This window comes from Coenobita brevimanus, chromosome 43 (assembly GCF_032717465.1).
Source record: "Coenobita brevimanus isolate Jiangsu-jjx chromosome 43, ASM3271746v2, whole genome shotgun sequence".
In the NCBI taxonomy this organism is placed as follows: domain Eukaryota; kingdom Metazoa; phylum Arthropoda; class Malacostraca; order Decapoda; family Coenobitidae; genus Coenobita; species Coenobita brevimanus.
The window spans coordinates 10,688,944-10,715,093 of NC_136996.1; the positions used below are offsets into that span (position 1 = coordinate 10,688,944).

The 26,150-nt window shown below is 42.2% G+C and overlaps 1 protein-coding gene across 1 annotated transcript in view; it reads left to right on the forward strand.

Moving 5' to 3' along the window:
• Positions 1-231: 231 nt before the first annotated feature.
• The window catches only part of LOC145397803 (innexin shaking-B-like), a 374,129-nt gene continuing 348,210 nt past the window's right edge, over positions 232-26,150 (forward strand). Inside the window, exons 1-2 of the mRNA XM_080270824.1 lie at positions 232-327; positions 21,993-22,121. Coding sequence (XP_080126950.1) covers positions 232-327; positions 21,993-22,121 — 225 coding nt within the window. The remainder of the gene's footprint in view (positions 328-21,992; positions 22,122-26,150) is intronic.

The following is a 26,150-nucleotide window of genomic DNA, read 5'->3' on the forward strand; positions in this document are numbered from 1 at the left end:
TGCCTCAACAGACTCACCAAGTATTGTCAACCAAGCCCTAACGTGACCCATCAAATGCAAGACTGACCAAGAACTTAAAGATGTACCACAGACTAACTATGCAGTTCCCACTGGACCAAAAATACTTGCGACTCACCGACGCAGCCAACTCCACTGACCGGGCTAATATACTGTAGGGTCCGGTCCCCTCTCTAGGAGGAGAGAATCTTAAAACGAGCGAACGACAGAACCATGAGATCCAACCTGAAGATGGAACAAGATAGTTCTGAAACGTCGCAGCCCTTTGGAGAACTAATGAAGAAACTCCAAGAAGACCACCGAAAAACTGTACGCAAATAGAAACTACATAAGGAAATCAGTAAAGGTGATAGTGCCAAAGCATTCAACCTCGTATGCCTCCAAAGAAAATATCTATATCTATCTATCTATATATGTATCTATATATATGTGAAGTATATGTATATAAATAAATAAATAAATAAATAAATAAATAAATAAATAAATATATATATATATATATATATATATATATATATATATATATATATATATATATATATATATATATATTCATTTATATACAAAAATAGATACTTAGGGTGATTAGGACTAAATGTATTGATAATAAAAGACTAAAGTAATAAAACAGTACGGTTATGGCAAACGAGGCAGTTTTCATATCTGTTAGATCATTATTGGTCCACTGCAGAACCGGAACTTCCCCCCTCCCTGTGGTGGCCAAGTATGGGTCAGGAAGAGGGCAAAGCATATGCAACTAGAATGGCACTCTGTAGAGCGCATACCTCCGCCGTGGCCCAACCCCCCTATAAAAGCATATTTAAATTCGCTAGATCCGGAATTTTATATGGATCCGCGCCAAACTGTACACATTCGCAGATACCAACATCAAGATCCATGCACTATTCACTGACAAATTTAAGAAAATGTCAACAAACGCCCTATCTCGCTATGTTAAAGAAAGTGAAAAATAATTCCTGGACAGCACCATTATCCGGGTCCGCATCAAAATTTAATGGAGTCTATTCTGGGCCAAGGCCCATTCCTCTACAAAGTTTCGTGGAAATATGTCCGGTAGTTTTTGTGTAATCTTGCTCACAAACCAACCAACCAACCAACAAACGGACAGGGGAGGAAACATAACCTTCTTGGCGGAGGTAATTAAATACTGCCAACACTCCAAAGGGAACGCGCGGGATGGTCTAAAAATGTAATATAAAATAACTGTCATTTACCAGGTGATTATCACTACCTTTTCCCACATAAGTTGGTAAACTCTACGGAATCAAGTTGTCAAATTTCACTATCTATCTATCTATCTATAGTTATAGACAAATACAGTATACAGACATACAGATATAGATAAATAGATAGATAGGTAGATTGATAGATTAATAGACAGAGATAGATTGATAGATAGGTAGATAGATAGATAGATAGATGGATATACAGTATACTGTGTATATGTGCATTATTTGACCCCTGACTCCATGAATCCCTTTAAAAGATCTAAGTACAAATGTGATGTAATTACCCAAGGACAAACTTGTACTAAATCTGAAGTTATGGAAAAATGAGGGCAATGCACCAATTTGTCAAGTGTTTGGAAGAAGGAAAGAAAGATAGATAAAAGGAAGGAAAGAAAGAGAAAAGGAGAAACAACTGGGTAAAGACAGTAATTTATGGTATCCTGAAGGCACAACGGACCAGCTAGTACTCTAATTATTCATCATAGGTTTATAACTCAGACCTACGACATCCCAGAATGAGAGGTGACCGTGGTACCACTGAGCCATCACTGCTGCTGAACGGGATTAAGTGCTTTTAGACAGACCACGTGTGATGCTGGCTGTTGTATTTACTTGATGTGCATAGCAAGCTGTATTCTTTCGTTAAAATCATGATTTTATGATCTCTCTCTCTCTCTCTCTCTTTCTCTCTCTCTCATATATACTGTACATCTATCTACCAATCTACCTATCTATCCATAAAATTTTTTCTTCTCCATTCCACCATTCTGCCTCAACATGTGTGCAGAATAGTTAGAAAATGTGAACCCAAAAAATGCTCACATATGTATGAAAAATTTCCCTGAAGCCTATTTTTCTATATTGTGGGGAACTTTGGCCAGAGTGAGAGCCGGGCAATTTTTGCTTTTATATTTTTGTCTGTATTGTGTTTGTTTTACTACTTTAGATTTTGTAATTGTGTTGGTCGAAGTACAAGAGGACCTATATGTTATAAAAGTTGTTACGGTGCTGATGCAGTGAATGCCACTATGTGTATCAGAGTGAGCGTGGCGGGGAGTGATCAGACACTGGACTGGAATTGTGGAGATTCTAAGTTCGAGTTTTTAATGATTTTGATTTCAGTATCTATCCATACGCCTGCCAAATATCATTAAATACTATCTTGATCAGCCCTTAACCAACATAATGCACTTTCCTGTTGCTAACGCCAGATGATTTTACACGTTTCAGCCTCCCATCGTCGTGTGTGTGTGTGTGTGTGTGTGTGTGTGTGTGTGTGTGTGTGTTTGTTTGTTTGTTTGTTTGTTTGTGTGTGTGTGTGTGTGTGTGTGTGTGTGTGTGTAGTTGGAGCATCGTTTGGCATGCAGGTGAACTACTGGATCTCTAGAGGTTAGGCTGAGTTAGGGGCCAGGCGGACAAGATGTCAGAGGTGTGGAAATTAAATGTAAGTAAATGTTTTGTGGCAATATTTATGTGAAATTAAAAATGATGACTGACAATGGCAGCCTAGTTTTACTGAACACAATCTTTACTTTTCCACCAGCTTGTCCTTTGCATATTATTGCAAGTAAAAATTCCTACTGATAACCTCAGCTGTCGGGCAGTTAATACAGGAATGTGCGTATGGTGCACTCAGTAAATAGAGAAAGCTTTCTTACCCGTAACTCAGTTGCTAACCTCACTTCTGTTTGACTTTTGCATCTCACCCCTCCAAGTACTGTACTACTGGACTTTAATTTATTTATTTCACCAAGATACTAATAAATTTGTAGGAAAACTTCGTAATGGCAGTTTGTACCATTTGATTCCCATCTTTGTTGTGATAGGTTTAAACGATGTAAAGCTGTGTTCTGAGGATATTACCAGCCTGTGCTCGGCCGTGGTAAATGGCCACTTACATGGTGCGGACGGGAGAGGAGTTTATTAGTTCACCTTCTATGTGTTCCAGTGATGCATGTAAACAGATAAGCCATCAATAAATGCTTGATAAGGAGAAGATATACAATGTGAGTAAAAATAAGTGATAAAATTCGTTTTAATGGTTGACGAATAGATTAAGAGCGAGGGATGTGATATGGTAGCATGAGCGAGGTACTGCTGACGAGAAATTGGGGTGGATGGGGGGAAGTAGAATAATGAGAGAGGAAAGATGATAATTATAGACTGTGTGAGAGGTTGTAAGAGAAGCCGAGATGAAATAGGAAAAAATAATTGAAGTGCGCAAAGATTTAGAGAAATAGGCAGTGTTAGGAAGCTGAAAAAGGTAATGTTCTGCGGTGGTCAGTAGTTCCCTAACACTACCTGTTAATTGTGTCATAACCTAATAAGATCTTGGTAAACACACTTGTATTACTGAAACGGGTTGCATAGGTAATAATTTTGGAGCACTGGTTAAAAGACGCAGGCAAGTAATGTAATGAACAAGTGCAGCTGTACATGTCACTGCCTGGACATCGAGAGAAAGAGAGAGAGAGAGAGAGAGAGAGAGAGAGAGAGAGAGAGAGAGAGAGAGAGAGAGAGAGAGAGAGAGAGAGAGAGAGGTATTTAGGGAAAATTTGCGGTAGATCAGGAAGGTGTATGTGTTTGTGTGTGTGTGTGTGTGTGTGTGTGTGTGTGTGTGTGTGTGTGTGTGTGTGTGTGACAGACAGATACACAGACATATACACGGACAGACAACCGGACTGAATGACTGATTGTCTCACTGACTGACAGGGAAACAGACGCAGATCAACAGAAAATGGTCGGACAGATGGACAGACAGAGACAGAGGGACTAAGTGCGTGTAATGCCGAGTGAGAGTGAAACACAGTAGAGGATCCAGTGTGAGGGAGGCGGTTTAAGGAAGCCAACTTGAGAGGCTGGGGAATTGTGTGCATGGGAGGCATTGTGAGCGAGGGAGCAGTGGAGGAGCTAGGTGGGGTAACCAGCATGAGGGAGTATAAGTGTGCAAGCGTGAGGGAGAGAAAACATGCAGGATCCAACGTGATGGAGGGAGCTTAACCTATTCAGCTCTAAGTGGTTAATACAGAGGTAGATGGATAACTGAGAATGTTGTGGTAGAAAGTCTGAAATTAGCACTACCAGAAATGCCGTGATCAGGAACCCCTATCCAACCTGGCTTAGATACGAATGCACATACTCACTCGTTCTAAGTAGAATCTAACAGGTCTTCTAAAGAGTAAGACGTATAACCCTATCCTTTTCTGCTCATATCACACATAACACCCTTGTACACTACAGCCTCTCTCTCCATCCCACACTCATGACACTGAGTGACTAGGGGAAATTATGGAAAGCCACATCACACGTCTGGGACTACTTCAGGAGGGGAAGAGATATCCATGAGGTTCCTGATTGGCCACGATTACAACAACACTGCTAATACTGAGACTTCTGCGTACCACAGGGACGTCTACAATAATATCAACCTATAGCCTCCAATGCCCAATAAATAACACCTCCCTATCAATCCTCAGCTGACCATCACAGTGGGCACAGAGGCACGGGACGTCTTTTATTTTTTCCCCGTATCTCCAGACAATTTCATTTTGCCATGGAGGGACTTCTTGAACTGGAGGGGCTAGATGTAACCTTCATTAACCCTCTCCCTACAAGGTGGCTCTCCAACTGATGATAACGAAGGGAGCCAGGGTAATGGAAGGACCGTGAGATAGCCAGAATGATAGAAGGAGCGTGAGAGAGCCAGAATGACGGAGGGAAGGTGAGAGAGCCAGAATGATGGAAGAAGCGTGAAGGAGCAGGGATGATGGATGGAGAGCGGGGGGAGCCAGAATCAAGGAGAGAGCGTAAGAGAGATAGAATAATGCAAGGAGCGTGCGAGAGGGGGAATGATGAAAGGTGAGTGAAGGAGTCAAAGTAAAGGAAGGAGCGTGAGGGACACCATGATGAAAGGAAAATGAGGGAGAGAGAATGAAGGAAAGAGCGTGAAAGAACCAGGATAATGAAAGAAACGTGAGGAAGCCAGATTAATAGAAAGAGCGTTAGGGAGCATGAGGAACCTTGGATGACAGACGAGGCGTGAGAAAACCAGAATGACGAAAGAAGCGTGAGGAAGCCAAAATGAAGGAAGGAGCTTGTGTGTGAGCCAGAGCAATACAGGGAGCGTAAGGGAGGCAGAATGCTGGAAGAAGCGTGAGGGAATGAGAATCCTGGAAGAAGAGTGAAAGAGCAAAAATTATAGGAGTGATAGGGAGCCAGAATTACAGGAGCTTGTGAGGGAGCCAGGATGATGGAGGGAATGTGGGAGCCATAATGAGATAGAGGGTGTGAGGATGGAGCCCAGATGGAGCCAGACTGACGGAAGGAACATGATGGTGGCTTGTGGTGTAGGCCGGGATCAATCTGTGTAATACCAGGGAGCGAACTGGTGTGATAGGCTGTGATTCTCTCTCTCTCTCTCTCTCTCACACACACACACACACACACACACACACACACACACACACACACACACGCTAAACCACAAAACTTTCCGATCTTCTTCCATAACTTCTCACTTGTTTCTTTCTACCTCGCATCCTCCCTCTCCTTTCTCCCACCACAGTTCAGGTCTTCCCTCCTATCTTTTTCTGTCTTTCCTTCCTCCTTCCCTTCTCCTCCTTGTCCTCATTCTTCTTCATCTTCTTCTTCTTCTTCTTCTTCTCCTCCTCCTCATTCTCACCCTCATCCTCGTCCTCCGCTGCTTCTTCCTCCTTGCTCTCGTTTGCCTCATTTTTCTCCTAACTCCTTTCCCTTTCGCTTGTGCTCTCTCTTCTCTCGTACTCCCCTTTTTTTTTTTCTTTGTCTGTTATTCTCTTCCTCACCGATTTTGCTCGTTTACTCCTACTCCTCTTAATATCATTGTGTTTCACTCTGCTGACTTTTTTCCCTTTTTTCCTCCTCCCCTCCTCCCTGTTCCCATTTGCCACTATTTTCACTCCTCCTTCTCCTCCTCTTCCTTTCCTCCTCCTCCCTCTACTTCTTCATTCACCTTCTGCTCTGAGTATCATCTTTCCATTTCCGCCAAATCTGATCCCTCTTCAACTTTGCTTCTCTCTGTCTTTCCTTCTCTCCTATCAGTTCCTTCTCTTCTCTTTTCTGTTTATCCTCTATCCTTCCTCTCCCAGCAACCTATTTTCTTATATTTCCATGTTTCCTTTTTTCTCTATTATTCTCATGCAATTTCGATAGAGGCTGCTTTTTTTTTTTTTTTAGCTACCTCCACATGATTCTTTCTTTTTTACTTGGGATTTTTAATAAAAAAGGGATTAATTATGCTTACAAAGAGCCCCATATCCATCGAAATAATCTGCCCTTGGCTGAATATAATCGCCTGAGTGATGCATTGATGAAATTAGAACTACAGCTTTGAGATTTTTTCTTCTTCTTATACGTTTCATTCTACCTCCCTTCTTATGTGTCCTCCGTCTTTCCTTTCCCTCCTGCACGGAAAAATTTCTTGTCCATTTCTTTTCCTCCTCAGTCAGATCTCTCTCTCTCTCTCTCTCTCTCTCTCTCTCTCTCTCTCTCTCATCATCAACATCATCATTTCCCACGATCCTCTTTCCTCCTCATTTTCTCCCCTCCCTACCCGCGCAATGTATCCCTCCCAATACTTCCTTCTCTTGCTTCTTAATTCTTTCCCAAACTCTCTCTCTCTCTCTCTCTCTCTCTCTCTCTCTCTCTCTCTCTCTCTCTCTCTCTCTCTCTCTCTCTCTCTCTCTCTCTCTGTTTTTCTTCATTTTTCTTCCTTTCTTTTTTTTTCTTTCTTCCAACCTCCTTTCTCTCTTCGTACTCCTCCTTCCCTCTTCCTCGTCATGATCTGTTTCATATCTTGTTTCTTCAGGTTCATCTTCCCGCAGTCTTCTTCACATTTTCTTTTGCCTCCTCTCTTCATTTTTTTACCTGTCTTTTCTAATTATCTTCGCTACCTATTGATTTCATCCGAACCATTTTCCACTTCCAACCATTCTTCATTTTCCTTCCTCTTTTCTCGTGTTTCCTCCATTTGCGACATCTCTCTCCTCCCTCTTCTTTCCAATTTATTTTCACTGATTGTTAACTCTTTCCACCTCTTCACCTCTCTTCTCGATTTATTCCCGCTCCTTTCCCTCCTTTCCTTAGCTCCCATTTCTGTCCGTATTATCGTGTTATCTTCTCCCTCTTGTCCTTCCATCACTTTATCTTTCCACCTTTCTTCCTATCTTTGTCTTCACTGACCTCTCCTCCCTTCCTTCCCCATGATGTCTGTTTCATACTCTCTTAGCAGTTTCGGCTTGTACTTCTCTTTTCCTTCCTCCTTCAGTCTTCCTTTGTCCTCCTCGTATACTTCCCTCTAGCATCGCTCCTTATCTACTTTTTTTGTTTCTACTTCTATTTCCATCTCCCTTTTAGCCTTCTCTCTTTTCTCGCCATCATTTTTCTTCCGACCCTTCCAGCATCCTTCCTTTTTCTTGACTCGTTTCTGTTAGTCTAGTTTTTTTCTTTTTCTTCCTCACGCTTCTTTTACCTATCTCTCTTCCTCCCTACACCCCTTTTTAGGCTGGGTTGACTCTGCATTATTTCACTCCTACTGTGCCTCTCCCTACCAGCACCTCTTTTGAATCTGGCTGTCATTCTGTGCCTTACTCCCATGCTCTTCATAATCTGTCCTCTTCTAACCCTCATCTAACTTTCACTCTGTAATCCATCTCTTTTTCCTTCCTCTATGTCTTTACCTCTTTCCATGTCTCTCTGTCTTATCTATTCTTTTTTTTTTTTTTTTATTCTCTTTAACTGTGCCTCTTTCCCCCCCATCTGACTCTCACTCTGTGTTCTGTTTCTCTTCTGTCATCTCTCTTTTACCCTTCCTCTACCGCAATCTCCCTTCCTGGTCCTTCCTGGCCCCTTCCCCTCCCCTCCACACCTCTTCTCACCACGCTCTCCTCTTCACTTCATTTCACAAATCCCCGGCGCCACCTCCCTCCCGCTTCCCACCCTCTACGCTTCATTTCACAACCATTCCTGCCTCACTATTTCCCAGCTTCTTTCCCATCCAACCATTTTTATTAATTCCAATTCCATCATATTTCGAGTCTTCCCCAAAGCTTACACTCTCCATGATTCTCAACTCTCATTATTTTCTTCCCTTGTCCTATATGATTCATTTTTCTTTTTTCCCTCCCGTTTCTCCAAATTTCATCTCACTTGAATGCGTATTGTTGCTGGGTTTTTACTACGACAATAATCCTAGAGACGACCAAGGAATTAACCAGAGAGAAAGGCTGGAGAGGTACCGGTATGCTTTGAGAAGGCACAGAAAAAGAGCATGATAGCGGAAGTGTAACAAGAATGGATGGGCAGAGATGAGCTGAGGATTTGGCCAAGGGTGTAAGGAAGAGTGAGAGGGATGGGTGTGTGCAAGAGGTGGCATGGGCAGTGGTGGATGGCAGTGTGTGTGTAAGGAGGGCTGAGGCAAGGGTGTGCAGAGGAGACGTTACGCAGTGGTGGATGCTTGCGGTTTGTGAGAAAAAAACAAAACAAAAAACGGGAGTAAGGATGTGAGCTGAAAAATACATAGATAGGTGTTGGATAGATGCATGCAAATATGGACAGTGGTGGAAGGTAGTGTGTAAGGTGGGTAGTGACAGGGTTGTGTAGAAAAGTGAGGTTAGGCCTTAATCAAATGTTTGGGTTTGCAGTAACATGGGCAAAAGCGAGGGTATGGGATAGGAGGGATAGAGAGGAGCGTGAATGACGGAGGGACAGATACGGGTGTGTCCCAGATGGATAGAGGTATTGTTATGGGTGATAAACGACACAGGTATGGATGAGGCAGAGAACATGTAGGAGGTAGGCGTGTCGGTGAATAAGGGAAGCATGTGAATGATGACAAAAGCTAAAGTTTGGAAGGAAGTAATTCTTGTTCATGTTGTTATTATTATTATTATTATCATTATTATTATTATTATTATTATTATTATTATTATTATTTTCATCATCGTCATCATTATGAAGTTACTGTTGTTCATATTATTATTATTATTATTATTATTATTATTATTATTATTGTTACGATTATTACTATTATTATTATTATTATTATTATTATTATTATTATTATTATTATCATCATCATCATCATCATCGTCATCATCATCATCATCACGAAGGACGTGACCTAACCACATCCATTTCTGCTTTGTGATTATAGCAATTAAATCCATTACTTTCATCTGTTCATTAATCCACGAGGATCTCTTTTTATCACCAAGAGCGACGCCTGACGTTATCCTTTCCATTTTTCTGTGAGCATTCCTAACTTAGCACTCCTAGGATTTTGGTAGACTCCATTTTTATGATACGTAAGGTAGAAAAGGAAAGACAAATTGATTACATAACTTTCTTTTGACAGTGGTGGTTACTAATTACTTTGCTTACCACACTTTATTTCATTCTCTTGAGTTACTTATGTCAATCTTGTAGGTACTGAAAGAGCTATAAATAACCTACAATAGAACCTCAAGGTGAACTATGCAAAATAAATCGCTAGGGAGGAGATGTTGTGAAGCCGCCCAGACGAGAATATGAGCCGAAGATCCATACTGACGTGAGATTCTGTGGTTTCTTAGCCCCTCATTCTTAGCAATTTATTTTCAACTTTACACCACGCCATTCTCTCTTTTCCTGTTCATATCTGTTTAATACTGATATAGATTTCGTTTCTAATTTGCAAGAGAATATCAACGTGCCATATGCAGCGGTACCGTGGAAAAGAAGAGATGGTACAGAGCCCGCCAGCGCCTCGGGGATGCCGGCGTAAGAGTGCGAGAGTGATGGTGGTGGTGGCAGAGCAAGATGAATGGGTGGGAAGGGAGACGCAGGATAGTGATGCCACTGAAGCCACACCAACACCCACCCCGACGAAAAACGAAGAAAAAATAATAGTATTTCTCAAGTCAAAAAATTTACCTGAATGGCCCAGTTTAATACTTTTGGCAAACTGGGGAGGAGCTGGGGAGTTTGCGGTTCAGTTATAGATGTATTTGCAAGAGGAAGAGACTTGCTTAGAGATTTGAGGATTATCGTTTAGTATGATAGATAGCTTTTAGATAAGACTGAATGTAATATTTTTTTCCAATAAATTTCTTCCCAGATGAAATAAGCGCTGCATTTTACTGATATCTTGCTGTCAGTGAACTGGCTTTCATATAAAGTAAAATGAAATCATTTTTTTTCATTAACACAAAAACAATGAGAGGCTACTCCGGAGATGGTTAAGATTGTCTGTTTGTAGAAAGACTGAAATATTACAGATCTGTGTCGATGTATTGCACCTATTGAAAACATTTTATTCTTTAGATATGTAAGCATGAGTAAAATGTTAATATATCTGGTGAGGAATATGAAGGAATTTGACTTAAAAACTAATGTATTAAAGCAGGTCTTTAAAAACGTAACAAAACATTCTTTACTTTATCCGAATAAAATAATTAAAAAATTTGGTGGTGGTCTGGTTAATGTGAAAAAATAGCGTCATCGTAGTGAAAGCGCTAAGAAATGGAATGTATATAGGCAGTGAATGCAATTTACGCCCAAGCGAGAGTAAGGCGAGGCGAGAGTGGGGAGGGGGACAGGAAGAGGAGGAGGCGTGGGGGAGAGGAAAAGATAAGGAGCAGTGAAATAGAGGAAGTGGAGAGAAGGAAAAAGTTGGGAGAAGGAGGAGGAGGAAGAGAAGAGAAAGAGGCGAGGGCGGAAAGGGTGGATACAAGCAGATGATGGGGAGGAGGGAGAGAGGAAAGGATGATAAGGAGAGTTTGGAGCGAGGGATAGGGAAAGACGAGGCTGCAAGGCAAGGGTGGAGTGAAGAATAGGAAGGGAAGAGGAGGAGGTGAATATGGAGCGGATCAGAGGAAGATACCAAGGAGAAGGGGACAGGAGGAGATTATGAGGAGGTGCGGGAAGGGTAGAGAGGATAAGGACGAAGAGGCAAGGCGAAGGTGGGGTGAGTCAGAGTAAGAGATGCAAGTAAAGGGTATCAAAAAAATAAATAAAGCTGCAGTACGGTAGGCAATAATTAAGGTACCAGTATATTCTTTATGAAACAGAGGCAAGGATAACAAATCAGAAAGTCTTACCCCACCCCCCAGTCCCTCCAGCCGAAACCGGCAGCAGAAAGTGAAGACTACTTTGCACCGAAGAAAAACTGTTATGGAAACTTCACTGATCTTGTCTGCATTAACTGTATGACGATATTACGCCGTTGCTGTATTCTGCATAATCTAGATGACAGGAGATCTGCAGCTGTAAATTTACAGTAACGATGCCGGATAAGGGTTTTCAGAGTCTGTCCTATAGTTTCGTTTCAGTATTTCCCAGCTGCCCTGTTTTAGCTATGTAAGTTGTTTTCTTTCTTTTTGATAGGTTTTTGACGGAATTAGTTTCTACTCCTCCGTCTTTGTGACAGATGGCTTGAACAGCAGTAGGTCCGCAAGAATTGTATCAATGAACGTGCTTAACTGGGGATTAGAAGCTAGATGAAGAGGAAGAGGAGGAGAGACGAGGATGAGGGGAAGTCGAAGAGATGAGGAGGAAGAGGGTCGGCGAGGAACGCCTCACTTGAGAGTATAAGGGAGCGGGGACCTGTGTTGGCTCTGGGTCTGTTTACTCACAGAAATGGAAGGCAAATATTTGTGTGTGTTTTTACCCCTCGCGAATGCAGAGTCAAGCCACCTCAGTGTTCTTAAGTCTATTAGAGCACACGGCCCTACACCCCGCTCATGGCTGTGTTGGTGCTAATGTCTCTGTTGACAAAGAGCTTCACTGTCTTTGCCTTTCACCCTTACCTCAATATTTCATCTTTTGCTTTCTCACTTCACATTTACCTGTTAACTCCCCTTTCTCCATTCCTCTTTTCTATCCTCACCCTTTACATGTTGGTTAGAGCTCAGCAGAATCAACATTTTTTCCAAAAGATAACCTCGTCATTGGCCAGCAGACCTCCTGTTCTCTGTCCTTATGTACTGTTATGTACTTTCTTCATAATTATTATCTTTGTACCTTTTCTAATGTAAATGCACGTTTTGAAGTTAGGCTATATTTTGTCCTAGTACCCTCCTAGCCCCTTCTCCCCTCTTTCCATTTTGCGATTACGAGGAAGCGCTCGCCAGTGCATGTGTAGGTGTGTATGTGTTAGTCAGTGTGTGTGTGTGTGTGTGTGTGTGTGTGTGTGTAAGTATGCCACAGTGCCAATGCGTGTGTGTGGGGAGGGGGTGCATATGGGAGAGATTTGCAGGTGACCCATGGCAGTGTAATATGTGAGTCAAAACACCGATTGGTAAATTCCATGTTGAATGGTCTCGTGATCCCAATTTTCTAGTCATTCAAATGCCCAGTCATCTGTAGGTTATTGCTTCGCGCCGCCTCCAGCAATATTTTGAACATACCGTCCTGTCCGTTTCCGATAACGTGACTATCCACACTACTACCTAATGGACAACAACACACAACCCTTTTAGTGGAAACTCATTTATCATCGTTTACATGCTTCATTTCCTCTAATAACAAGAAGCATCTAAATTAAGCACATACACACACACACACACACACACACACACACACACACACACACACACACACACACAAGCCTATTAAAACCAAATGTGTGGGCTATATTACGGCTCATTTTTTAGGCCCTACTTCCTCCGTCACCCTATCGAAACATTTCACTTGTATGCCTGCTAAGTAGTTTATTCCGTATACTCTATGTTTTGTGTGTGTGTGTGTGCGTGTGCGAGAGAGAGAGAGAGAGAGAGAGAGAGAGAGAGAGAGAGAGAGAGAGGAGGGGGGAGGGGAAGAGAAAACTGGCCTTGAGGTAGGATAAAAGAATATTGTGCTTAGATTGCAGGTCGGACCATTACTGCTCCAGGTTTAGCTGAGGCGGCGCCCCACACAATCACACGCATTCAGTAGTGGGGAGAAACGTCTTAGCTCCACCACTACCAGCCCTGCAGCCCCCTCAGTCATCCCTACTCCACCATGCTTATTCTGTTTCTCTGATCCACACTTTCCTACTCCCCAACTGCTCCTTTTTCTCCGCAACCTTCCTTCCTTCTCCTTTCCCAGTGGTTTTTCCCAATCCATCCCAAATCATGCTTCCTCCTCCTCCTCCTCCTTCTCAGACTATCCCTTTTCTCCTCCTCCTCCTCCTCCTCCTCCTCCTTCTCCTCCTCCTCCTCCTTCTTACCTTCTCCTCCTCCTCATCCTCCTCAGACTATCCCTTTTCTCCTCCTCTTCCTCCTCCTTCTTCTTCTCCTTGTTACCTCCACCTCCTCCTCCTCCTCCTCCTCCTCCTCTCCCTCCTCTTCTTTCCCACTTGCCCTTCCTTTTCCTTTTCTCATTTATATCCTTCCTCCTTCTCTCCTCCTCTCCTACTTCAGCTGTCCCTGCTACTCCTCCTCCTCCCCATTCATCCCTCATTCTCCTTTCCTCTGGCCTTCTTGCTATTCTCATATGGTTTTCACAAAGAATCAGCTACCATAATTATAATCTGCCCAGTAACAAAAAACCTCGAACGAATCATTAGTTCTTGTTTGCATTCCTTTATACTCATGTGTAATCTTTCCCAGCCCATCCTCCCCCCCCTCCAACCATTCCTATTGCTTTCCATCCATTCCTCCTCCTCCTCCTCTTATTTGTCCTCATCTTCATCCTCATTCTCATTCTTATCGTCATTCTCAACCTCATCCTCATTCTTATCTTCATCCTCATCCTCATCCCCAAACCACATTTTCTCCTTCCCAAACCACCTTTTCTCCTCCCCCAATCATTTCTCTTCCTCCCTCAGTCATCCCTCCTCCTCCCCAACCATCCCCCCTATTTCCCCTGCCATCCCTCCTCTCCAACAATGCCACCTCCTTCCTAACCATCCTATCTCCTCTCCCCAGTCACATCTCTTCCTCACCTAGCGATCCCTTCTCATCCTCCAGTCATCCCTTCTTCCTCCCAGCCATCCCTTGCCCTCCTCCTCTTGCAAATATCCTTCCTTCTCCTCAAGCATCCTTCCTGCTCCCCTAACTAATCCCCCTCCCCTACAGTCACTACTCTCCCCAGCCATCCCTCCTTCTCCACCCCAAACGACCTTCCTCCTCCCCCAACCATCTTCTCCTACCATCCTTTTTCCTCCTCCCTTCATCCATCCCCTTTCCCTCTTTCCTTTCACTGTTTCCTCTCTGTTCCTCCTTCCCCTCCTAACTTCTTCCCTCCTTCATACTTCCTTCCTCCTTACTCATACCCTTTCCCTACCTACCTACCTACCTACACCTCCACTTCCTTCATCACTCTCCTCTTTTCTTTTCTTTCACCCTTTTTCCCATTCTTATATAGTTTTTTTCCCCTTCTTTCCTGTTGCTTTATTTTCCTCTCTCTCTTTCTCTCTCTCTCTCTCTCTCTCTCTCTCTCTCATTTCTTTCTGTCAGCCTCTCGTCTTTACCTCTCCCTAGTTATTCCTCTCCACAACACCATCCATCTTCTCTCTAGTCCCTTTCCGTCTTCTTCCTTCTTCCATACCTCCTTTCCTCCGTCTCTCATATCCCTCCCCCTCTTCTCCCCCCCTTTCTTCACGTCTTCCTGCTCCCCCCTCCCTCTCCTTCTTGAATTCCGGTGGCGGTGGTGAGGCCGGACAATGAGTGATGGGGTGTGAGCCGCCTCCCCGAACACCACTCACGCCATCCACAATTTATGGCACGACGCGAAATTTGAGAGAGAAGTTAGATTTGACATGAGTTTATTTTTTCCCTTAGGTAGCCATACCATTATTTTTAAGACTCTGGACAATTTTTGGACAATTTTTACCTCTTTTTTAAAGCAAGGATGTCTCTTAGTCCCCTGAATACACAAGGCCCTTCCTCAGCTTAGCCATTTCAGTGTGATGACATATTTACTTTAGATGATTCTTGCCACCTCCGGACGATATTATTCAGCTCAGGGGAGACCTCTTGTAGCAATGGGGTTAATAAAGGCCATATGTAGCCCTTCTAAGTATAGAATTATAATTCAGAAAAGTATATTCGTCTGGTTGTAGTAAGAAAAAATAATAAGATGTTATCTTATGAAGGAACGAAAAAAAAAAGAGTAAAAAAAATCATGATGGAAGTGATGGGGTTCATGAAGGCTTTTAAATCCTTCAGTCAGAGATGTTCCTGAGCTGAATGGTGTTGTTCAAAGGCACTAAGAATAGAATATAAAAGGTGTCAGCGTTCCCAAGGGGTTTATGTGATTCATTTACTCAGCACGTAGGAGAGCAGTGTTAATCCTAGTAATTTCCTAGACGAGCGCAAAAATCCAACTAAGAACGTAATCGTTTCATTATATTTAAAATAGTTGCCGTGAATTTTTAGCCAATAAATAGGCTTTAATTACTGGGATATTGCTATCAGAAATAATCTGATTATCAGGAATAAATATTCGTGCGTTAAGAGATTAAGCAGTTTAAACTAATGCAATATTACTCTGGGAATATATATATATATATATATATATATATATATATATATATATATATATATATATATATATATATTAGTGGCTTGCTCTTCAAGTTTATCGAAAAGACCATGTTTGCTGGAACTTAAACTGTTGTTAAATTACTGCTCATATTGCACTTTTTTTTTTTTTGTCATTGTACGACTATACTGTATTTTGATAACAAGGAATATATTACTCGTTGTTCGAAACAGAAAATTATGATAATTCAGTTCCATTATCCCTTCTCTCTTCATCTTGAGGGAATCACTCTTACCCCCTGTCTCTCTTCACAAATTTTATTTTCCCAACCCCATTCTTTCCTTCCTCTTAAACACGCTTCTTATGTATCTTCTTTTATCTTTCTCTAACTTGCCCTTCATTTTGTTCCCTCTGCAGCTTCACCTGTTCTCTAGTCTTATGCACTCATGTGTCATTCTTGTTCTTCCCTCACTCTTCCTCTTACAATTCTCTTCTTGTCTCTTTACATAGCACTTTCCTGCTTCTACTCGCACTTCCTTTCTCCTATTAACTTTTATTCCTCCTTCTCTTCTCTTCGACCCTTCCTCCCCCATTCCGTCTCTTATCCTCCATCCCTCACACTCCCCTTCCCTCCCCTCCCCTCTCCTCCTCCTCAAATAATTCCATACTCCTGTACCAATATCTTGTCAATAACCTCATTCCCTCTTGCAGACCACACATATTACCTTAACTCTTTTCGTTACACCTCGTCCCAGTCCTTGCCTTATAGCAGCTTAGTATCTTTGCTTTCCAATGCTCTCTTCTTCCCTTTTCTCACATCCTCTTCTTCCCTTTCCTTCATACCCCCTCCCTTCCCCATTTCCACATCCTCTTCTTGCACCTTCTGTTTTCTTTTCCCTCATTCCTCCCTCTTTTCCTTCGTCATCTCTCCTTTCATTCCCGTACCTAATTTCCTTCTCTCTTCCCCTTTCTCGCTTCTCTTCCTCAGCTCCCTCTTCTTCTGATATCCTCTCCGTCTCCTTTACTCATCCTCTTTCTCCCTCCCGCCTCGTAACTTCATTTCACACTTCCACTTCGGAATTCTTATCACTCGCCTCATTCCCTCCTACGCACACCCAGCCAAGTCCATCCTCGCCTCCAGGAGAGACCAGGCAGAAAGGGAGTGAGCCAGAAGAGAGACGGAACATTAGTGGTGAAGGGCAGTGTCCCAGCAGTGTCATCCATCACTACTGCAGTCTCGGGGCAGAAGGGAGGAGGAGAAGGAGACAACAGTGGCTAAAGGACCGATTTTGGCAGTGGGATGTTTACAGTTGCTGGCTTTCTCAGTCTCGTCTCGTCTCTTGGTATCAGCTTTTTAGTCAAAAAATTTTCATGCATCTTCCTAACATTTTTTCATCTTTGATAAGAGTTTTCTCAGATAGGTTATAAACACTTATTATAATATCTATCTCTATACTTTTCTATTTTCAGAAGAGTGGGCCTGTAATTTACTTCTTCATTTTCAATTTGCTCCTGCGGCCAGAGGAATTACTCTACTATATGTATAATGAATATAACAGAAACAAGTATTACTCCGTCTTACGAGTGGGTTGTCTCAGATTTTTTCCTACATACTCGTACATTCTAGCAGCTAAGAGCACATTACCGACACTTCCATTAAGGATACTTACGGGAAACAAAACACAGAGCATTTTTTTTTTCCACAGCATGTTATCTGGTACCGTTTAGTCCTACCCTCCCAGGCCACCACCATTAAGGTTTAACATGGCCCAGCATTCAGGCAGCACTAAGTGGACCATCACCACACAATGCCCCCTCGCCTCACACGCTGCTCCTCACCATTAAAAGATGTCATAAATACCAGACACACAGCACGACAAACTGGAAGTGAGTTGTGTGTAGGGCGAGGGAGGAGGATTTAAGAGAGGGAGAACGTATGTGGAAGGTGCAAGGGGTGGGGGGAGGGTTGTGTGAAGAGGATGGATGGTGAGGAAGGGGGGAAATAGCAGTTGTGTGTAGAGGAGAGCGAAGTTTATGCTGAGGGAAAGGGGAAATTATGTGCAGTGTATAGCTAGAGCTTGTGTGCAGAGATGTGGAAATGTGTTCATAGAGCAAGAAACCATGTATGTAGTGAGAAGGGAAAGGGACTGCGACTAGCAGAGATGGAGGTGTCATGTGTAGAGGGAAGGAAGGACCTGAGTGTAGAAATGAAGAGTTTGGAGATAGAATGATGAAACTTTTAGTGTAAAAACCTGAGGTTAACTGCCGAAGAGAAAGAAACGGTGCTAAAACAATAGGAAAAACAGAACAATACAAAAGAAACTATTATCGAGTGCAAGGACGTGATAAACAGCTAAATGAGAAGCGACGGAAATTAGTCGATAAGGAAAATACTGTGATGACAGTGAATTTAAATATGCAAGAGGTCAAGTATTGGAGGGTGTGGAGTGGGTACACATGAGAGAGGAGGTCTGGTGTAGGTGTGAGGAATATGTGTAAGTTAGGGTATTTTGAAGAGGATCGAATGAAGACAGGAAGAGGGATAAAGTTAAGAGTCTAGGGAGGGAAAAATGTAATGGTGAAATGTAGGGTGAACGAGAAGTGAAGTAGAAAAAGGAATGATGGATGAATGAACTGTAGCAGCCGATATCGGTGAACAGTTATTATAGCCTACATTTCAAACCAATTTTTGTCGGTGCTGAGGGATCTAGGAACACCACTTTCCATCACCATCTGACACGCTCGGGTATAATACATAGGGACGTCATGTGCAGTGTTGGGGGAAAGATTCCTGTGAAAATACCTTTTTGGTGTAGCATTATTTGCCAGTGAGTCATCGAAGGAACCCAACAGGGTGAAGTGTAGGGGGATAGATGAATCATAGATAGTAAGAGAAGCAGAAACTAGAGAGGAGAGGGAGGGAGGGGGGGAGGGAGGGAGGGAGGGTAGGCGGAGGGAACGTGGGGGTGTCTGGCCAAAGAGGACGGCGTGAGGGAAAAGACAGAGTTGAGCTACGACGCTGGAATTACGGCTGCAGGATTACGAGGGGGACAGAGGCGGCGTGATGTATGGGGCTAATAGCGTGGGTGGCGGCTCACGGCTTATCAGGAGGGTGTGGGTGGCTCTGAATTTGGAGGATTAAGATAAGGAGAGTATTATATTAATAAAACAGTGGGCGATAAGGAGGAAGTAAACAGCCAGTCTGTTTATTTTAAATTAATGATGCATATAGAGTAAAGAGAGTGATAGGAATTTTTAGGTATTGCTTATTGTAAAGGGAAGCTATTAGAAAGAAACACAAAAACTGTATAAACAATAGCAGGTTAGATCCTCAGCTGAATGCATTATTAACGTAGCTGCCCAGGAAAGGCAAATGATAATCAGAAAGAAAAGACACCATGGGTTAGCAAAAAAAATTATGCAGCTTATACGAGAGGGAAAGAAAGGGAATCAAATACAATGTTTTATATAGAAGCAAAAGGAAAGAGCAAAATAAAAGCTGTACTAACGACAGAATGTTCACCCATAACTTAATGCATTAGTGGAGTACTCAAGAAAACAGAACGCGAGCAAAAAAAAAAAAAAAAAAAAACTGAAGGTTAGAGTAGGGGGTAAGATGGTATCGCGTGTTGTGAGGGAGTGTGCCATCTCCCCCAACGAGCCTCAGTGTGGAGATGAAGGCGGCTTTCCTTAATCCAGGCCAACACTGAGGTCAAGAAAGTGGGTGATGTGGGCGGGGAGTCCTTCCACTTGTCCACCCAGATACAGAGGTGGTGGGCGTCAGTACTTAGCATCACCTCACTTCTGCATTTTCCACCCTTCAAGAATGAACAAATCTTTACACTCAGACCTCATTAGGTTTTTCAGTGGTGGGTAAAGTCGTCTGATGTTTAAAGAGTTAACCCGAGAGTTCCCTAAAGGCTCTGGAATGCCGTTATACGGAATAGCCCCCCCCCCACCCAAATATAGCAACCAAAAATAATACAAGTAAATATATTAATATTGAAAGCAATAATGATGATGATAATAATAATAATAATAATAATAATTATAATAATAATAACAACAACAGCACTAGTAATAATAATAATAATAATAATAATAATAACAATAACAAAGGCTGGAAAATCGCCCCGTATTGACAGAATCCTTGAAACATCACTGTACTGCAACGAAATTATACCACCCAGTGAATAGCAGTTTTATTAAATCCGAGGCAGAAAGAGCTAATTTCGCTGAGGTGTCCACTGACCTCTTGCATGGTCAGCCCGAGGACGTCATTTTTATGTTACTGGACTTAGGCAGGGAATTTTGAACTAGGGAGTATATACGGCTTTCATTATTATACATCCATCATTAAAGACATCTCTCCTGCTCAAAGTAAGATCGGTCAGAGGTAGCAAAAACAGTCATGAGATACGTCATCGGAGTCAAGAGGTTACTATTGACATTTTTACTCAAATTTGTCCTAAAATTGCCATCCTTTCATTTTCAGTACTGAGGTGTAGCAATTGATTAACACTAAAATGTGGTAATAGTCGCGAAGAAGTGCTATGGAATTTTGTAGAGCCGAAGTATTGTCTTTTTCTGTCATTGAAGTATGTGAAATAAACGGCAAAGAAAACTAAAATCTTTGCCAGATTAAGGTGAAATGAGTATTGGCTCCTTATCTGTATTACTTTTTACTTTACACATTGTTTCTCTCTTGCACTTTATTGTTTTACTTATATATTGTATGGATTGCAAGGTCTGTTCGATCAAACCAAGACCTCTGAAAATTGATTGATGATTAAATGGCCTAATTTGCTGGGAAATTTGTTTACAGTTTTCCAAGTTCTGTGCTCTTATCTCCCTATTTGTGGAGGCCTCCCACCCAATGTATAAGTGGGAAGGAGGATTAGGAAGAAGGGTATTATGATTTTGCTAATGATCTGGTGTTCCAGATTATTCTTAGTTTACCCTTGTTCTTTATTTGGCTTATACCAGTTACTTTTATTTTCAATTTTATATATATATATATATTTTTTTAATAATTTGACAGTTCTTACCCCTTTCCTTCTTTGTCGTTGTCGCTGCTGCTTTGGGTTGTATTATTCTCTCCGACAAGGAGAGCATGTTTTCACCCCTGTTTGTTTGTTTGTTTGCCTGTCTGTTGGCAGGATTACTCAAAAGCTAATAGAGAGATTTAAACCAAATTTGTTGGATAGATAGCCCATGTCCCAGGGAATAATCGATTAAGTTTGGGGGCTGACTTGGATAGTATTACAGATTCTGGATCCAGAATTACGTTGTCCTTGTCAGAGAGATGATCCCCTCTAGCTTAACTTGTGAGGGCCAAGGTGTATGCACACCAAAAGTTTAATGATCGTTTATGAAACAGTTGTGCGTGTTGCATGGGGGTAGCCTGCAGGCGGCGTTAGAATGCACATTCATCAATAAGGTACAGAAACCAGTCAAGCTTTATGGGCTTCACAAAGACTATCGGGAAATGGGGTTTGACTACATCTTTGCTTTATCAGTTTTAATATTGTCTTTAGCTTCATGCTCCGTATGAAGAATATTCCTCTCCTTTTCATCTGCCCTTCTGTCTTTGATCCAAATCAATATTTTTCTTAGTCTTTGATGTTCTCTTTGTATATATTATACTCCTACCGTTCTAACATTTTAAATGTTTATCCAGCCTCTGACAGCAGGTTAGGTCTCTCAAGCTTTATCTCATTGCTGCTTAGATTTCTCATACATACTCCCAAATTCAGAAGCATTACCAAACTCTTCATATTTAACCTTATTCATCTATCCATACCTACCTCTTCTCCATATTACTCTCAGACCCTTATACCTAAACTCTTACTTGTCAAACAGACTACCTTCTTCCAGCACGTCTTGTAACGTTAACTCAGAATGATATAGTATTAGATATTATTTGTAGCCTGTATTTTATTTTCGGAAAAGTAGGTGGGGTGCTATAAACGCTAATGTTATCGTTTAAGAGGTAGGTAGAAGGAAATAAACTTTAAAAGTATCGCTAACCCAAAGAAGATGACAGAAAATAAACGTTAAGATTATCCTTTACCAAAACCTAATGGCAGAAAGTAAACGTAAAGGGTGTCGTTTGAGAAAAGTGGATGGGAGGAAATAAACGTTTAGGGTATCGTTAAAAAACGTGATGTGGATTTAGTGTGAAAGCTGTGGCAGGTGTCCGAGATTTATATCAGGAATAAATCCCTGTCGAACCACTTGCAGCCTGCCATCATCAAACCAAATCCCATCAGTACCAACATGGGTGTGGAAATGCCAGACCTCCAGCCCCCATCCCAGCCCACACCACCACCACCACCACACCAGGCACTACCAATGTTTACAGCCCCCTTTGTACTCATTGCTATCCGACACCACCATCACCCAAGCTACTCCCACGTTCACAGTCCTCCTTTTACCTATATAATAGCCCATATCGTACCTGCACCTGGCACCCTTTACAGCCTACATTTAACCTCTATACACCAACATCTGTCTCACACCACCAGCACCCAGTCAATGTCATCTTTCACAACACTTTCAAAATCCCATTTTTAGCCCACATACCCACACCAGTAACGGCCACCTCCTACAGTTCTACATTTCCTATTTCTGTACCACACCAATAACTGCCATCTGTCTTAGCCCTCCTCCTACCTATCTCGAGCCCTCTTCACCACCATAACCAGTAACTCTCACCTTTTATAGCCCATTTTTTTTTTTACCTACATCAAACCAGCACCATAACCACCACGATCACCACCCCAGTAGCTCATATTCTCTGCTAGCCCACACCACCAACACCCCAGCTACTCCGTTACTTGTAACTTCTTAACCCTAAATTTTATCTGTATCTAGCCCACATCAACATCAGCAGCACTCCAGCACTCCTTTTATTGATCATTCTTTTCTTTATGCATTTCTGTCCAACACCATCACTGCTCCAGTAAATCCTATTCTCTACTTTCATCTTTTTACTGTTTTCTCTTTACCGATTATGTTCACTAACACCACTCCCCTAATTCCAAAACTCCCATCTTTCTCATCCTCCTCCCTCCCATCATCTCACAGACAACCATGATTTTCTCCATTTCTCTCATATCCTTAACACATAAAAACCAGCAACTTCCTCCTTTCTAACAGTTTTGATGGTCGTTTTGCGCATGTTTTTTCTAGTACCTTCAACTTAATTTAACTCTCAAACCCAAAAAAAAATTCACCCATTTCTTCCTTGATCCATCCCCTTTTTCCAGTCTAATCCATCCTCTTCAACCTTCACGTGAATTCCCATGCAATCCAGATAGCCTCATACACTCAAGGACCATCAAACGCTTCCCTCTCACCTGTTTTCCTCCTCCCATTTCTGCACACACACACACACACACACACACACACACACACACACACACACACACACACACACACACACACACACACACACACACACACACATTCACTTGTAATCCACTCCAACCCCACGTGCTGCTCTCTCAGTTCGCCACTCATCGGCTCATTCACACCCACGCTGTAACTCACTTTCGCTTTCTCGTCCAACGCACACTGCCACTCAGTTCAGCCCTATCATTCATTTCAGTACAATTCCACCCCCTCCATATTACAATACATTCCAACATTTTTAACACACTGTATAACTTCCCTCATCTCCTACCATCTCAACTTCCTCTATTTCAGTCCGTCCTACCCACTTCCCACTTACTCTGGTTCCTTCCACTTAGTTTTTCACCGATCCATCCTGCCACCCACTCTTGTCACATTCCTAATCTCATGCCAACAACTCTGCCATACCTCGAGGCTTCACGTTCTTCCACCCATTTAACATTCCCAGTCTCCTAAGATTCACTCTCAGCTGATAAGAATTGTCTGGTGTTAACTGAAATAAAATACTAGGTGACAGCATCAATATCTTCAGTCCCTACGACTCACTCTTGGTTAAACATACTCGCCTGCCGATAGTTTAAATAGAATATTAGATCTGCCAAACACTCGTCCGATCATTCCATCACCTCTCGCAACCCCACGTATTCCACCTCCCTCCAACCAACTGTACCACCGGCCCTCCCGCCCCCACCCTCCCCCACCAAACCACACCCAGTCAACCCACTCTGGTAAAATTCTCCCCACACCTCATTCTTACACCCTGGAAGAGCCGCAGCGCAGGAAGGAGGCCAATGCAGCATCAGCAGGGAATCAAGTGTGTGAAAAATCCAAAGTATATTTTTGCATTTCTTTTTTTTTTCTCTTTTCTTGCCGCCAGATGTGAGGAGGATTAATTGCTGGATTCCCAGGCCGACGTACCGGAAATTAGCGGATCCTAAAGCAAACATGGAGGAGAAAATTAAAGAGAGAGAGAGAGAGAGAGAGAGAGAGAGACGAAAACAAATAGTTCTCCTTGATACTGGATAGCGAAAACTTAAAGACGGGAGGAAGGCCAGCGATCACGTAGGAAGAAGCAAGGATGTTTATAACCCCTTCAGCATCATGACATACTATACTGATATTATTTTCTTGCTGACACCTAACAATTGTGCTCAACTTAAACCATAACTCTAGAAATAAAGAGGTTAGGGAATATCTAACCTATATGAAGATAAATACAAGCGTCTAGTGATAGCAACGATAGACTATTGAATACGTCACTGAAGTCTAGCGGTTAAGGGGAGAGGTTACGATCCATTGGCGTTAAGGGAAAGAAAACCCATTGCCTGGTACGCCGAAAAAGAAGTGTTTACGCTCCTTCCCAGAGTTTGTGTGAGCCTAATTTGCGTGTGTGTGTTGTGTGTGCGGAGAGAGAGAGAGAGAGAGAGAGAGAGAGAGAGAGAGAGAGAGAGAGGGAGGGAGACAGACAGACTCCACACAGACAAAGACAGACACAGAGTTGGGCTGGGTTGAGAAGGAGATTATGAAAGTGTTGATCAGATTTATGAGCACAGCTTTTTACTCACACCACTTCATTCTTCAAAAGACCAATTCTTTACCATCTCTAACTTAAGGGAAAATAACGAGAAATAAGTAAACAAAATTAATTCTTAAAATATATTATATTTTTTTTGACACGGGAAAGTTTTTAGAGCCAGAAAGGTGACACTAGTTTGGCTTATTACCGTCAGAGAGAGAGAGAGAGAGAGAGAGAGAGAGAGAGAGAGAGAGAGAGAGAGAGAGTGCCGACTTTCCAAGAGATGAAGAAATGTCACTGATGACTCTAAACGCTGTCCCTCCTTCTCGGAATGGCCAAATTTGCCGCCTTAAAAGTTAAATTGTGCAAGCTTTTAAAACATTTTCCTCAAAAAATGAAAAAAAGAATTCCAAAAGTGATACAGATTTTCTCAGACAGGTTTTCTTGCATGACGTCGGGAATATTAGCAGCGGACGGGGAGTGAATTTAATAACCTCGTCATGCATATTCATACCTGGCGCTAAAATCTGATAAAGAATTACCACACCTCCACCAGCCCCAGCAGCCCCAGGTGTTGCTTGCCGGGAGGATTCCAGCGTCTCATCGAGGCTTTAACACTGGCGAAGAAGGAGAGAGAGAGAGAGAGAGAGAGAGAGAGAGTGTTTGATTATGAAGACGATGGAAGCCTGTAAGACTGGTACAGATGACAGCAAAAATGAATGGAAGATGGCTAAGACGGTAAAAATGAATGGAAGCGGCTTACAAGATGGCATATATGAGTGGACTTGATCACTAAGGATTGAAAATATATATGTATAAATAAATACATTAATATCTAACATAAATGGATGGACTGTGGTGTTAACTGAGGCAACTTTTGGGTGTACTATGGCTTTGAAAACTGTAGATATGGGTGGACTTCGACATAGAAAACCAAGAAAGCAAGATGTATACTGGATTACGATACAAAAAACTGATGTACCTTGCTCAGAAAGCGAAAACAGTGACGGACTGGCTTATAATACAATAATATGGATATACACTGGTTTAGAACACTACAAAAATGATATACTGGCTTAGAAGACTTCAGTAATGTTAGACCGGCTTAGGAGACAACAAAAATTATCAGACTGTGGTACAGAAGACAAGAGAATTTGCTTGGAATGGAGTTAGTAAGGAAAGGTACTGGAAGAACTATATATCAGACATCACTGTTAACGGAATAGTGTGTGATTAACCCCTTCAGTACGCCAGGTTTCTTCCTATAATTATCTGACGGTTACAATATAAACAAAGTCTTCACTCCTAAAGGGATGCTGGAGAGTGTCCCTAACATCTTCAGTGTGTGAGAAATCTCTTCTGAGATGAAATGGTGCTGGCAAGAATGAAGTGTAAATGACGTCATCATATTGAAAGTACTGAAATCCGTGAGAGATGGAAAATAAAGCGAGGGAGTTTGGATGGCAAAG